Raw genomic sequence first — 14,185 nt, forward strand, 5'->3', positions numbered from 1 at the left:
CCCCACTTTCTTTCTAAATATGCTCCTTGTGTCAGTCAAGACTGAAAGACTGAAACTGGGAAAGATTTCATTCTATTCTTTCATACCAGGTTATTACAGTATTCTCAGTTTTAAAGAGGACATTTTCCTCATTTTCTTACATTTTAATGTCAGAAATAGCAGTCAAATGAGAATTTATAGAAGACTTTGTTTTAAATAGTACGTCTCAGCATTAGCATCAGTTTCACCCACCCTAAAATCTGCTCAGCAACCCCTCTGAAGGCTGGTGGCTTGAAAAGGCCCATCTAACCTGAGAACCAACCTATCCTGTGAACGAGACCTTTTTTAATCATATTTCACTAAACTCATCTGGGAAACCATCATGTCCTCTTTAAAATGACATAACCATCAAATGTTATGTTGCTGGAACATTTCTGGGGAACTCTAATGTGTGGGAGGAATGACAGAATCATGGCAAAAGTGACAGGGTCGAATAGAATGAGAATTTCCCTGGTTTCTAACTTTCTCCTTGAAGTAACCACCACTCCACAGTGTTCAACACCTCAGCCAAAACCCGTGAATGGACTCCTATTACTGATCTTATGCTGATTAATTCTAATATCATATTATTATTATTATTATTATTATTATTATTATTATTATTATTATTATTATTATTATTAGGGCTGTCAAATGATTTCAATGTCTTGGACTTAATACAGTCCTAAATATTGCAGGTAATTTTCCACGAAGAAACCATGTAAATGGATTGAACGATAACTTAATAACTGATATGATCTGAGGTGCACAGACTGATTCAGTAGCTGAGGTTTGGCCTCTAAGCTTGTTTTAATGAAGGTTTGGATCAAAATCTGGTGACTTTTGGTTCATGAAAAACGTTTGTGACCCTTTTATGAGGAAAGAGCGTTGACCTTTAACAGGTTTTGTTCAGTCAGGCGTTACACCAGAACTTGACGTCCGAACGATCACATATTTAGAATGAAAATATTCCTTCAAGATCATCGTGATTCAGAGAAATGACCTCTCGCCTCTGACTAGATACTTAGAACCAGTGCCCACAGTTCTAACTGGGACTCAAACACTGTTTGTCTTTAGTCGTTCTAACAACATGAAAACACATCAATTTTGACAGCCCTAAATGTATTATATTATATATATTATATTATATTATATTATATTATATTATATTAATTATCTTATAAATTATATATATATTATATAACATATTTAGCCCATGCAATGAAAAAGACTTAAAAGTTTGTCACATCAAAGCATTAATTACCATTATAGACTCCCTTCTTTTAGGTGTGTTGTCAAGCCCAACACTTTCCCACAGTTGTGAAGATATAAGGCTGACCTTCCTCCCCCCCACCCCCCATTCTCCCCCCTATACCCTCTTGAAAGTGTAATCTGAGGAATGTGGCAATATTGTGCTGAGATGTAATGATGGTGGGTGACAGGCAGCCAGCGGTAAGTTTGGTCTTCACTCCCCCCCCCACCCCCCCATCAAACAGAGCCAGTAAGAGGCTAACTAATGCCTGATGAGTCTGGGCTGTGTTGTGGAGTAACCGTTCCTCTGCTGTCTTGTGCTGTTGGGTGAAACCATTGCCGCTGACTCAGACGAGGGGGCACCATCATTAAACCAGCCTGTATTTTTTCCACAGTGTGGGTAAACCCAAGTCTTTGTGTGAGTGCTTTCCTCCTTATTTCCCTTATGTTACTGCTTCTTTGTGTTACCCATTTTATCTGAGTTCCATTCTGAGAGCAGGTTGTATGTTATGATGTTTGGATTAGGAAGCATAGAAAGCAAATTCATCTTGAGTGAGGCTTGATAATGTCCCAAAGATTCTTCTTAAAAGTAGTCCAGCACATTTTAAATATTACTCTGATATTTATAGGAATCATACTTCAGCTCTTTCCAATGACAAAAACAAGTTATATCAACAGTGAAGGTGTGAGTGTGAAGACAGAACTTGCGCTTCATTCATTTTTCTTTTTTCACTCATATTACTATCATTGTTTTGTTTTGTTTTCCCCTTTGTTTTTAGTTTGTTTTTTTTCTGTTTGGTCTGTGCTGTCGTCATCATGGGATCACAGCCCCAGATGTCATTGGCCTTGCCTTGCAGTGCTCTGAGAGAAGGACATTGAAACGCTGAGGTCACTACGAAACAACTGGCCCAGCACGGGGGCCACAGGCCAGGCACCCCAAGGGGGTGCACGCCAAGGGGTCAGGCTGAAGGTGACATTTACCCCAAACACTGTAGTGTAGATCAAGACAAAATCTTTATTTTGCTGTCTCACCACCACACCAGAACAGCAGCTCCATTAATACGTCAGATTTCTTATTAGTAATTTATTATTACGCACGAGTTTCGTGCCAAACAAGTCCAAAATATAAACAAAACTATATTATAGTGTCACATGTTTTACTCTTCTTAAATGTAAGAAGTCTTTCTTTAGCATACACAGTTTTGGACCATTGCATGCATAAACACCGAAACATTTTAATAACATGTAGTCTGTATGCTAATGAGTGTGGTGTAGGTCAGAATGAAGATTTTGCCTCTTATGAAACCCTCTTTTGTGACTCTGGTAAGCCTTGAATGTTGTGTACATCATGGGTGAGATTGACCGGTGTCGGTGGCTGGTTGCAGGTATTTTTCCCTATGTGTGAGGAACTGGTTCTCAGCTTTCAGCCCTTCCAGCAGCCTAAGTGGTGAAACTGTCCTCTGAAAACAGATCACGTCCTAAATCTCGAGCAAACACTTTTGTGTTTGAAGTAATACATTTGGAACTGGGTTTTATTACTGCACTTCTCTATAAAACCAAAGAATCCTTTCTTTAGTGGAGAAAACGGCCTGAAACGTCTCCTTTATTACAAATGAAATGACCCCATCCATCTTAAATTATTCCCTCCGATTGCTCTTTTTAAGCAACATATGTCCATCTCAGACACGCTTTATAATCCAGAGCCAGTGATGAAACCACAACTCAACCTACAAGGCCTTAAATTCAAACTCGATTTAAAAAGGAATTCAGTGGCACAAATGGTTTTGTAAACACTAAAATAATGTCCTGTATAATCACAAGCGTCATCTATGGAGGTATTAGACATAACTCATTTCTCGTGGCTCTTCCTGGAGAGTTCTTTGGTTGCAATGTTGCCCTGGTGGCTGCTGTTGGGGCAGGAGGTGGCAGCGCCAGTTGCCTTGAGCTTTTGTGCTGTTATGGTTAACCATTGTTTACTGTGCGTAACTTGATGGTATTTTGTTCGTTTTGTCCTTTCAGTGCCATCCAGTGCTAATATCTTTATCCAGTCTACCCTTAACCTCGTCCCTGTTTCTCGTGTGTGGTTCATTGTGACTGTGGCGCTCCCTTTTGACTCACTAAATGCTGTGTCATGATAAAATGTGTGACAGAAACTGATTAAATGACATACTTGTACATGTTTACTTGTATTCTTTCTCTTAGGTTCCATTAGTTTGTCTGTCTTAGATTATGTGGGATTTTATGCCTCAGCCAAGAGCGACATGGAGAAACATTGTTAGAGGGGCAAGGGTAAGGCTCTCAAGTCTGTTGGGTTTTTTTAATCAGCTTCCACAGGGTAATCTCTCTTTCCTTTCCTCTTTACCCAAATCCTTTTCCTCTGCTCCGCCCAGTCCCTTCGCCTGTATCTTACTCTTGTAGGACTTTTCTGCCTAATTGACCCACTAAATGAATCTTGTGTCTCTATTTCCTCTCTTTCTCTCTCAACCACAAATTTCTTTGCAGGTACAAAGGACTTTTCCCATCTTGTCAGCTGCCCTAAAATAACAGACAAACAACCCTTACGGCCGGCTGCTATTCAAAACACTACGCATATAAACCTCTACTAAACCCTGGCCTTGTCTCTCAGTGTATATACATGTATAAATGCAGTATTATACGTGCATATACATGCAGAGATTTGTGTGTGTATGTCAAGCCAATCTGCGCTTACATCAGGGCGTTCTCTTCCCTAGTGAATATTCTCACTTCTAACAGTTTGGAACCTCTTTTGCTTCTCTGTTTTTGTGTAGGTGTCTATAGTCAGCCTTGTAGCTAATGCGCTGGGCTACTCCGATCTAGGGCCCATTAAATCACTCAGGACACTAAGGGCCTTGAGACCCCTCAGAGCCTTGTCACGTTTTGAAGGGATGAGGGTAAGATCCAAAGCTAAGCAGCTGATCCTTCCGCATGCCCATTCAACAGTTTAAAGCATGCTAGAACTGATCTGAAAACAAACTAAGAAGACAAAAAAAAAAAGTATCACCTCCAAGTTATTTGGGGGATTGCTTCCTCAACCAGGAAATAAAAGCCAAGAAATCACCTTTCCATGCGCAATCCTCTACCATGTCTTTGTTGGACTGAAAGACCAAGTCATGATGCAGCTGGGAGACTGAGGGAGTAACAGTAAAGTGGCATCGCCGGCAGAAGGCATGCATTGGAATTGAATGTCATCATTAGAATGAAAAAAATCTGCACAAAAACAAAAACAAATGAAGAAAGTTTTTTTTTTCCAAAGAGCAACTGCAATGCCTTTTCACAAAGCTGCCTCATCACACAAGTAACAAACTAAATTGTGGTTCCACCATCTTGTTTCCTTTCAAATTGGCCAAAGTGAATGTGTAATTGCTCAAAGCTTAAAAAAAAGAAAGAAAATACCTACATTCCATCTCATTGAGCATTCGAACCAACAGTTAGCTCTTCATTTGCCTGATCTTCAACCACTGCTTTAATCGAGAGCCCCCCACTCGCTCCCACATGTCCCTTTCTGCTGCCATATCCCCTCCTCCCCCCGACCCACACCATCCCTCAGTGCATCTGGCATGGAGAACAACCAGTAGGAACCCAAGGGGATGCGAGACGTAATCTGTTTGCAACCAGTCACGCTAAAAGTGTGTGTGCAGATCGACAGAACAACCACTCAGAGGAATCTGTCTGATTTATAACAGAGGATTTAATGGTTTACAGAAAATTAATGAATTTGCACGACAGAAGCTCGGGCTGCTTCAGCCGTCTGTGCGTGAATCGCCCAGATCTGATCGCTCTCCTCTGCCACTGGTGATAGCAATAGGTTGCATCTGGTTGTTGTCATCAGTACTCTTTCTTCTCTCTGCCTCTCTTGATCTCATCCTCTTTTCCTCTTTTGCAAACACTCACTTTATTTTTTCCTTTAAAGATCTCCTCCCCACCTCTTCCTCAGCCCCACATGTGCAGTCCTATCCACCCCCCCCCCCCCCTTTCCCTTTGCTCCTTATCTTCCACAACCTCTTTCCCCTCCACTCCTCACTCCACCTCGACCCGGTTTGGCTGGGCTGGACCACTAGCGGGTCACCACATCCTCTCCTGCTTGTCCGGGATCTTTCTGCATCAGGAGCTGAGACAGAAACCACACACTCACTGTGTTGTGGCTTTGGACGGAAAATATTTGTGAAGTTTCTGCCAGTGTTAGCACCTTGTGCTGTACCATCTGACTGGTCTGCCAACAGTCCATTCTGCTGGCAGGTTACAGGAATTTTTATCCATTCACTAGTTACAATGAATTAATTATTAGCCCTCCCTTGGGAATACAGGCAGAGGCTCAGCAAATATCCCAGACTGCCATCTCATCGAAGGCTGCTGTCATGTCATGGCACTGCATACTGTAGCACATACAGCGGGTCCTGACCTCCTGTTGCCTTTCGCTCGCACAGGAAGCAAAACCGGGAGGCAGCACTAGTCCCAATTTAAAGCGATTTAGAATTCTGCCTGCTGGTGGGTTGTGGCCCATTTGCTGCTGAGCAATACAGTGTATGAGTAACATTTCCAAAATTAGACAGAAACTGTGTTGCCCCTCTTTTGCCCCTCCCAAAAATGACAAACCATTGTAGGTCCGTACGACTTTGCAATGGACTAATTCTCATTAATACCAGATATCCAGTGACTAAAACCCATGATGATGTCAGTCTACATGATCAGACATCGATGATTTTAGGCTCTGGATAGACTTGATGAATATTTCTTTGACATTTTGTAGACACAATTGTTCATTTAGGGACAGGAAATAGACCTGTTAGTGAGATTGTGTCATTTTTGGGTTGAAAAAAATGGACATATTTGCTTTATTTGAGTGTGTCCCCGAACCACTTTGTTCTCTGGGTGTATGTGGTGAGAGTAGATGGTGGCCCAGTAATGCGGACGGAAATAAGCAGCCAAATTTGATCCTGCTGTATCATTTTTATTTACTGTAATGTTCATCAACCAAGTTGCCATTTTGTTTGAATTAAAAACAGAAAATTTGAGGTCATAGCGATAAATGAATTAATAGGGAAGTAGATGAATGGAGAGAAGAGAATGATGACAACCTTTGTATCAGCGCTTTGTCCAAAACGAGTCAACAGCACCAAGCAACGCTTTAATTGTGGGCTGTTCTTAATTTCTGCCTTAAAAATTTGTGCGCATTGTTCCAGAATTCTGCCAGTTACATCCCAGTACCAGACACTTCACCTTTTTTATCTTCATTTTTGAAGTTACGCTGAAGATTTGGTTGTTGTTTTGTTCCACCTACGGCCTTTGGAGATTAACGTCAGCACTCTGGGCAGATTAACACCAACTCCACAGCATATTTGGAGTCGTAGCTCTGCCGTATCGTGACGTAAACCTCATCAGTACCATTTGGACCATGTCAGTAGCAGAACAGCTAATCAGTGAACAAGCAAGCAAAATATCAGTCATAGTCTCTTTAGCCTCTATCTCTCTATCCACACATTTCTCTATTTCTTTATTTATTGGTTTGGACAGTCCTTAAGAGTGAACAATGCCATGTAACACGCATGTACTGTAAATGCTGATGCACATTCTGCATTTTTTGAAAGCCATTTTCCCTCTTTCTGAGAATGCTTTCCACACAGCATGTCCTGATTTATTATTTTTTTCTAATAAACACTGGATTTTAGAAACATGTTTAATTATAACTAAGAACGAGCAAAGAGGCATTCTCTCAGCGCGTACAGCAGGATTTGTCCTTTTCAAGTGTGGCCACGCACGCTGTTTATGATGCGACGTGCCTTCAACCCTTTCGGTGGTCTAGAATTTGTACGTGCTGAGAGAATCGGGCTCTAGAGCTCCGTCCAGTCTGTTTGTAATGAGGAGGGAATATGGCTCCACAAAACGAGTCTGCCAAAGACATGCATGCTCAGCTGTCTGCCTGAGAGCTGCTGATCGGCCTGCATAAAACTGGTAGTGAGCGGTTCTGATGTGCTGAGCTTATTACCGGTTATAACGCCTCGTAAATGCACTTTAATTACTAGAGGCCTAGATTTTTGGTGAGGGCGTCAATTATTGAGGGCGACATGTTTGTTTCTGTTAATCATGAACAAAAGCCAGTAATATTAAGAATATTGACTGTCAAATGAACATAAGGACACTTCATAATGGTATGGCAAACACTCCAGAGTAACGCGATACAAGTAAAAAGTTCTTTTAAATTTAGCTGAATATACAAAAAGGTGTGTAATGAAAAGGCAAAAAAACCCACCAGAAGCATTCAGCAGCCTTGCAAGTGTGTGTAGCTGATGTGTGTATACCTTTTGGTAGTTTTATCAGATCAAAGAGTCTCTCAGAATCACATCAGTGCCGCTGTAATTAGAACGGCACTGATACAGAGCTGCTTCCTGTTAATTCCCCTCACAGTGTGCACTGTACTGCACTGTACCCAGTTCTGCTATAATAAACTTGAACTGCTGCTGCCAACGCCACCTGCGACACTCTATTTTGGTTCCTGTGTCATGCCATAACAGTATGCAGCGTCTTGTGCTAGGTGCTTTTTTTGGTTTTGGTTCTCACTCTCAAATTGTGTCTTCCCTCATCTGGTTTAGGTGGTAGTCAACGCCTTGGTGGGTGCCATCCCTTCCATTATGAATGTGTTGCTGGTTTGCCTCATCTTCTGGCTGATTTTCAGTATCATGGGGGTCAACTTGTTTGCTGGCAAGTACTACTTCTGTTTCAATGAGACCTCGGAGGAAATGTTTCCCGTCGACGTGGTCAACAATAAGACCCAGTGCGAAGCCCTCATACATCAAAATTTCACTGAGGTCAGGTGGAAGAATGTCAAGATCAACTTTGACAATGTGGGCGCCGGATACTTGGCCCTCCTCCAAGTGGTGAGATCGTCACTCCTACTTTCTGTTTCTGGCTGTTTCTCATCATCCGAGGGACTTTTTTTTTATACTTTCTTCTGTTGTCTTCTTGCATTCTGTTGGATGGTTGTTATTGCTTCAGTATACAGGCATTAACTCAAAGATTGTTGTTCTTTTTTCCCCATGCCTTTTCCATCTTCTGTTTGTTTCATGAACGTGAAGCTTTAACACAGGACATGCGTCTGTTTTGGTCTGACCTAAAAGAGTTTGATTAATATTACACGATTTGTATCGTTTTGGTTGCATGTGCGCCGCTTGTTAAAGGTTTTGTGATTGTTTCCCATTCAAAAGGCCACATTCAAAGGATGGATGGACATTATGTATGCGGCTGTGGATTCCAGAGAGGTACAATGGTTTCTTCCTCAGCAAATATAATTTTACTCCTCAGAAGTAATAAATGTAATTGTGCTTATATAAAACAGAGAAAAAAGGTCATCGCCTATTGTTGTATGTGAAGATGTGAAGTAATGGTAGAATTTGTCAAAATGGTGGTTAATTATTTTAATAAATAATATTTTGCTTCCTTTTAAGGTGGAAGACCAGCCTGTCTATGAGGTCAACATCTACATGTACATCTACTTTGTGGTTTTCATCATATTTGGCTCCTTCTTCACCCTCAATCTCTTCATTGGTGTGATCATCGATAACTTCAACCAGCAGAAGAAAAAGATAAGACACATTCTCTGCTCTAATCCTCCCTAAACTTGTAGCGACAATGTTTTTAGGCGTGTACGCGATTATGACCATACGCGCATGTCCCTTTACTTTGGAGGTCAGGACATCTTCATGACAGAGGAACAGAAAAAGTACTACAATGCCATGAAAAAACTGGGATCCAAAAAGCCTCAGAAACCTATTCCCCGACCTCAGGTGTGTCTTTACATCCACCAGCAGCTCTCCGCGATGGCATTTTCGTTCCTGCTGTTTACAGCTGCCGTTTTTTTCCTTGCAGAATAAGATCCAAGGCATGGTGTTTGACTTTGTAACACAGCAAGTGTTTGACATCTCCATCATGATCCTCATCTGTCTGAACATGGTCACAATGATGGTGGAAACTGACGACCAGTCGGACGAAACAGAGAACGTCCTCTACTGGGTCAATTTCATCTTCATCGTAGTCTTCACCACGGAGTTCTTGCTGAAACTCTTCGCCCTTCGTCACTATTACTTCACCAATGGCTGGAATATTTTCGATGTCGTGGTGGTGATCCTGTCGATTGTCGGTAGGTGAAAGAAGCGGAACCCAACATAAGAATGTCAGCAGACAACCTGCCTTATTCTTAAGCGTTTACTCTTTGCTTTTCTCTCAGGGATGTTCTTGGCTGACCTCATTGAGAAGTATTTTGTGTCGCCAACGCTCTTCAGGGTGATCAGGTTGGCTCGTATTGGCCGGATCCTCCGTCTGATCAAAGGGGCGAAGGGAATCCGGACTTTACTTTTTGCCCTGATGATGTCATTGCCGGCCCTGTTCAACATCGGCCTCCTGCTTTTCTTGGTCATGTTCATCTTCTCCATCTTTGGCATGTCTAACTTTGGCTACGTCAAGCACGCGGTGGGCATCGATGACCTCTACAACTTCGAGACCTTTGGAAACAGCATGATCATCCTCTTCATGATCACCACATCGGGTGGTTGGGACGGGTTACTGTTGCCCATCCTCAACTACCCGCCAGACTGTGATCCTAATTTGGAAAACCCAGGGACGTCGGTCAAGGGCGACTGTGGGAACCCCTCAGTGGGAATCTTCTTTTTTGTCATGTACATCATCATTTCTTTTCTGATTGTGGTCAACATGTATATCGCCATCATCCTGGAGAATTTCAGCGTGGCCACGGAGGAAAGTGCTGACCCACTTAGCGAGGATGACTTTGAGACCTTCTACGAGATCTGGGAGAAATTTGATCCCTCTGCCTCTCAGTTCATTACTTTCACCAAGCTGTCTGACTTTGCCGACGCCCTCGAGCACCCTCTCCGTGTTCCCAAGCCCAACACTATCGAACTCATCGCCATGGACTTGCCCATGGTGAGCGGCGATCGCATTCACTGCCTCGATATCCTGTTCGCCTTCACAAAGCGCGTGCTTGGTGACAGTGGTGAGTTGGACATGCTGAGGCAACAGATGGAGGAGCGCTTCATGGCGGCCAACCCCTCCAAGGTGTCGTACGAACCCATCACCACCACGCTTCGCCGCAAACAGGAGGACATCTCTGCCAGAATCATACAGAATGCCTATCGTGGCCACCTCATCAGGCGCGGCATCATCTTCAAGCGTCACACTTTTATCAACAATAAGCTGGAGAATGGTGGGACCAACCAAGAGAAGAAGGAGAGCACCCCCTCCACCGCCTCGCTCCCTTCTTATGACAGCGTGACCAAACCTGACAAGGAGAAGCAGGATGAAAACAAGGAGGAGTGGGCTAGAAAAAAGAAGGACAAAAACCAAAAAGACGAGTGGGAATCCAAGTGTTAGGGATCAAAATCCAATAAAATATAAATGAGATGAGACTCGCAGCCCAAACTCACCTGGTATAGGAAAAAAAGTGATCATTTGGAAGTCAGAAAAACAACAAAAACACAAAAAAATGTTTACAGACTCAAGTAACACTGAGGCATCGTGGTTTCTTATGTCGCCAGAGACAGCTGAACCAAACACAATCAGTTTACTGCGGAACTTTGCTGCAACGTGACCAAGTTCATGATAATGAGGAACAAATGCAAAATGAAAAACATTGTCTCGCCGTGTGCTGGCCATTCACGAGTTTTGTTTTTTTATTGATTGATTGATTGATTGACTGACTGATTGATCAACTGCCAAGGCACAGAAATCTCTGCTAGGTGATCGGAGAATTGCAAAATCCCTGCCACCACCCAACGTGGACTCCCGCGACCGAACCTCCAAGGTTACATCCCAGTAGAACTGTTCTAGCAGTCTGACTAAGGGCCTGTGACACCATCGTCACCCAGAAGTAAACGTAAATCCGCTGCACACGTTTAGCCAGAGAGCCAACACAGCAAGGGAGGGGGAAACATGCCGCCAACAGAGACGTTTTTGTGCTGGGTGTCTTTATTTGAGCAGCCAAAAAGTAACATAGCCCATGTCATCAGTCTTTTCATCCCCTCTTTGTTATACTGTCATCCAAAAAGACCTTTTCTACGTGGGCTTTCGCACTGACCAGTAGGCGTCCCCAGTCGTCGTTTTTGACTCGGGCTGACGGAGACTCGCGCAGGCCGAGTTCCAGATAAATAATAATTATTGTGCTCGTACAATGCATAGAAATGACTTGCATGAAGGCATGTATTGACCTGGAATCATGCATGAGTAACCATAGTCCACATGACACTGATTCTCAGACCGCTGCAGTGGCTCGACTCGGGTTTGAGGTCGTCCAACGGAGAAATTCAAAGAATATAGAATGGGGAGTTTGGATAGTGGTTTATAGAATACTGTTGGTATGATAATCAAATTGTCCTCCACTAGTTTTGATTTTAAATCGACAGAGGTTTTTGGTTTTGCTTTGCGTGAATGATGTGAACACTCGAAGTCATGGATAAATCAGCATGACAATCTGAATGTTTTTGCTGCTCTGGATGAAAAGTAGTTTAGAAAGTGTGTAGAGTTTAAGAGTGTTAGAGAGCAGAATGTTTAGTTGTTGACAGACTGACAGATTTGTGATGACGTTGGACGTCCTGAACCAAATCTGGGGCCTAGCCCCTCTTGATTACGTAATCAAAATTGGGTTTCTATTCCAAACCACGGTCCCTGTTCTGACTCTGAGAATAGAGGAGAGTTAAGAAATCAGTATCTGGCTGTCCCAAAATGCACATGGAACTCTCAGTTACATTTAGGACTGTTGCTAGTTCACCTTATATTTTCAGGCTGGCATCAGAATGCCCCGTGGTGAAGAACCCGTTTGGTCGCTCATGAGCACAAATTAGACTTGGAAGAGATTTTTCTTTTTTAAAAAAAAAGGCCTTTAAGTCCTTCTCTGATGTCCTTGCAAAGTAATAATTCTGACCATCTGAGAGAGAAGTCAACCGAGAATTATCACGAGGACGCGCCATGTTGTGCCTAGCATGAAGGGGGGGGTCACGTAGAGCTTGTGGTTTGGACTGCAGAGTCGAATACATTTTGTCTGATGTTTCAGGGAAAAGTGGACCAATAATTAGGTAGAGCGCCTACCTTCAGGGTTCTAGACTGACTGCCATGAGATCAGGAGTAACGGAGAGGAGAGTGTTGCTTTGGTCTGAGTGCTGAAAGTCCCATGTTTGTCAGTGTATCATTGTGCTTTTGTGGGACCTCTTAAACACTGTGTGGCTTAGGACCCAGGCTCACACCATCTTCTCACGCACTCCGAAGGCTTTGAGATACTCTTACCCACTTCCGAGCATAACAAGATGGAGGTAGAAACACTTGAGATAGAACATCAGCAGGCCTCACATTGATGCAGCTATGTTGTATAATAAGCTTTGTGGGTGTTTTTCATAAAAAAAAAAAAAAAAAAGAGAAAAAAAACTGAGGCTTTGTCAAGAAGACAAAAAAATCACTGCCTCCTTAGACGTTCCTGATGTTTTATTTGTTCCATTTTCTACACAGAAGTGATGGTGGTCCTATTTATAAGTGGTCGGCCGGAGACAAACCTGGCGCCCGCTGTCACACCTCTATTGCCATTTGGTGTGTTGAACACTGCCTGTATCAGAATCCCCTGTCTGTATCAATTACTGAGGTCTGTTTACAATATGAGGTCTCCCAATCAGTTTGGCTGCTGCACTCTGAGACCAAATACATTCCCGATGAGAAACGCCGGAGGATGAGCGAGAGATGTCATCCAGTTTACCCCATGCTCATCTCGGATGTTACGTTTTTAGATCGACTCATTCACACTTCGGAAAAACGAGAAAAAAAAGAAAAAACAAGGCACAAAAAAAAGGACAAAAAAAGAAACCACAAATATGTACAGTGCAGGGTATGATGTAAATGGCACAATAGCAGAAAAAGAACGAACTTTTTGAGAGAAAACTATAAATATTGTATCATATTCTTTTACTTTATCAGCATGCTTTGTTGTGTTTTTTTGTAAATATGGATTTTAAAAATGTTACTACTAATAATCGAAGAAAAAAACAGGAATAATAACAATAATATAGAATGGCTTCCAGCTATGCCCTTTGTCACATTTGTTACCTTTTGGATTTTTTGAGACACTTTTCACTTTGTCGGTGGAAATTGAATGAAATATAGATATTATATAATACAAAAGATGAATACATGTATACATATATGTCTATATGTATATACATAAAACAGAAGAACACTGTTTGTCACATTTGATTTATGTGCAACACATTCAGTGGATGTCTAAAACTGGTTATTTCCAGCACCCTTCTATGTTGGGGGATAGCTCGTGTGCGATGTTCCTGGAGCTGCTTGCCGTGGATTGTAGCCTGATCTTGATGAAAGGATAATGTTACCAGCACATTTCTCACTTACTGTAACGTCTCTTCACTGTCACTGAGTATTAAAGGCCGCACCAACAGTCACACACTCACACAGGTGACTCTCTTCACTGCCCGCCAACTGTACCAGTGCTCTCTTCCTCAGAGGACGTCAGCTGGTGTGACTGACGCACTCTCTAAACCTCCAACCCCCCCAACCCCCTCCAAGCACATCCTCACACATCGGTGCCATTAAAGCTCAACTTGCATACAATCATGTACTTGCTTCTTGTTTTTTGGGGTTTTTTGTGTTCCACACGATGGCATGTGCCTTTTTTCTGCTTTTTCTGCTAATTTGGATGTCGACGCCACACCGAAAAACAACAAAACAAACAAAAAGAACAGCATACAACCTAGTTTCCAAAGGGCGGAGGGTGAGTTTTTGGGGTGAGCACAACATTAATCAGGGACGTGTAGTCAGAAATACTGCCAGAGGACCATCCAGACCCCTCACGTTATCATAATATTCAATAGTGTGTGATGTTAAAAGCAGC

The 14,185-nt window shown here is 42.5% G+C and overlaps 1 protein-coding gene across 11 annotated transcripts in view; it reads left to right on the plus strand.

Annotated features, from left to right (window-relative positions):
- scn8aa (sodium channel, voltage gated, type VIII, alpha subunit a) overlaps nucleotides 1-13,905 on the plus strand; it is a 35,860-nt gene extending 21,955 nt beyond the window's left edge. For 8 of the 11 annotated variants that reach the window (XM_057042071.1, XM_057042074.1, XM_057042078.1 and 5 more), the window contains 7 exons: nucleotides 4,059-4,181; nucleotides 7,878-8,162; nucleotides 8,490-8,543; nucleotides 8,730-8,867; nucleotides 8,964-9,068; nucleotides 9,151-9,421; nucleotides 9,509-13,905. In XM_057042071.1, coding sequence (XP_056898051.1) covers nucleotides 4,059-4,181; nucleotides 7,878-8,162; nucleotides 8,490-8,543; nucleotides 8,730-8,867; nucleotides 8,964-9,068; nucleotides 9,151-9,421; nucleotides 9,509-10,668 — 2,136 coding nt within the window. In that variant the 3' untranslated portion in view covers nucleotides 10,669-13,905. The remainder of the gene's footprint in view (nucleotides 1-4,058; nucleotides 4,182-7,877; nucleotides 8,163-8,489; nucleotides 8,544-8,729; nucleotides 8,868-8,963; nucleotides 9,069-9,150; nucleotides 9,422-9,508) is intronic. The other 3 variants (XM_057042075.1, XM_057042081.1, XM_057042082.1) reach the window with 1 other exon arrangement.
- Nucleotides 13,906-14,185: the final 280 nt, after the last annotated feature.

This window comes from Takifugu flavidus, chromosome 8 (genome assembly GCF_003711565.1).
Source record: "Takifugu flavidus isolate HTHZ2018 chromosome 8, ASM371156v2, whole genome shotgun sequence".
In the NCBI taxonomy this organism is placed as follows: Eukaryota; Metazoa; Chordata; class Actinopteri; order Tetraodontiformes; family Tetraodontidae; genus Takifugu; species Takifugu flavidus.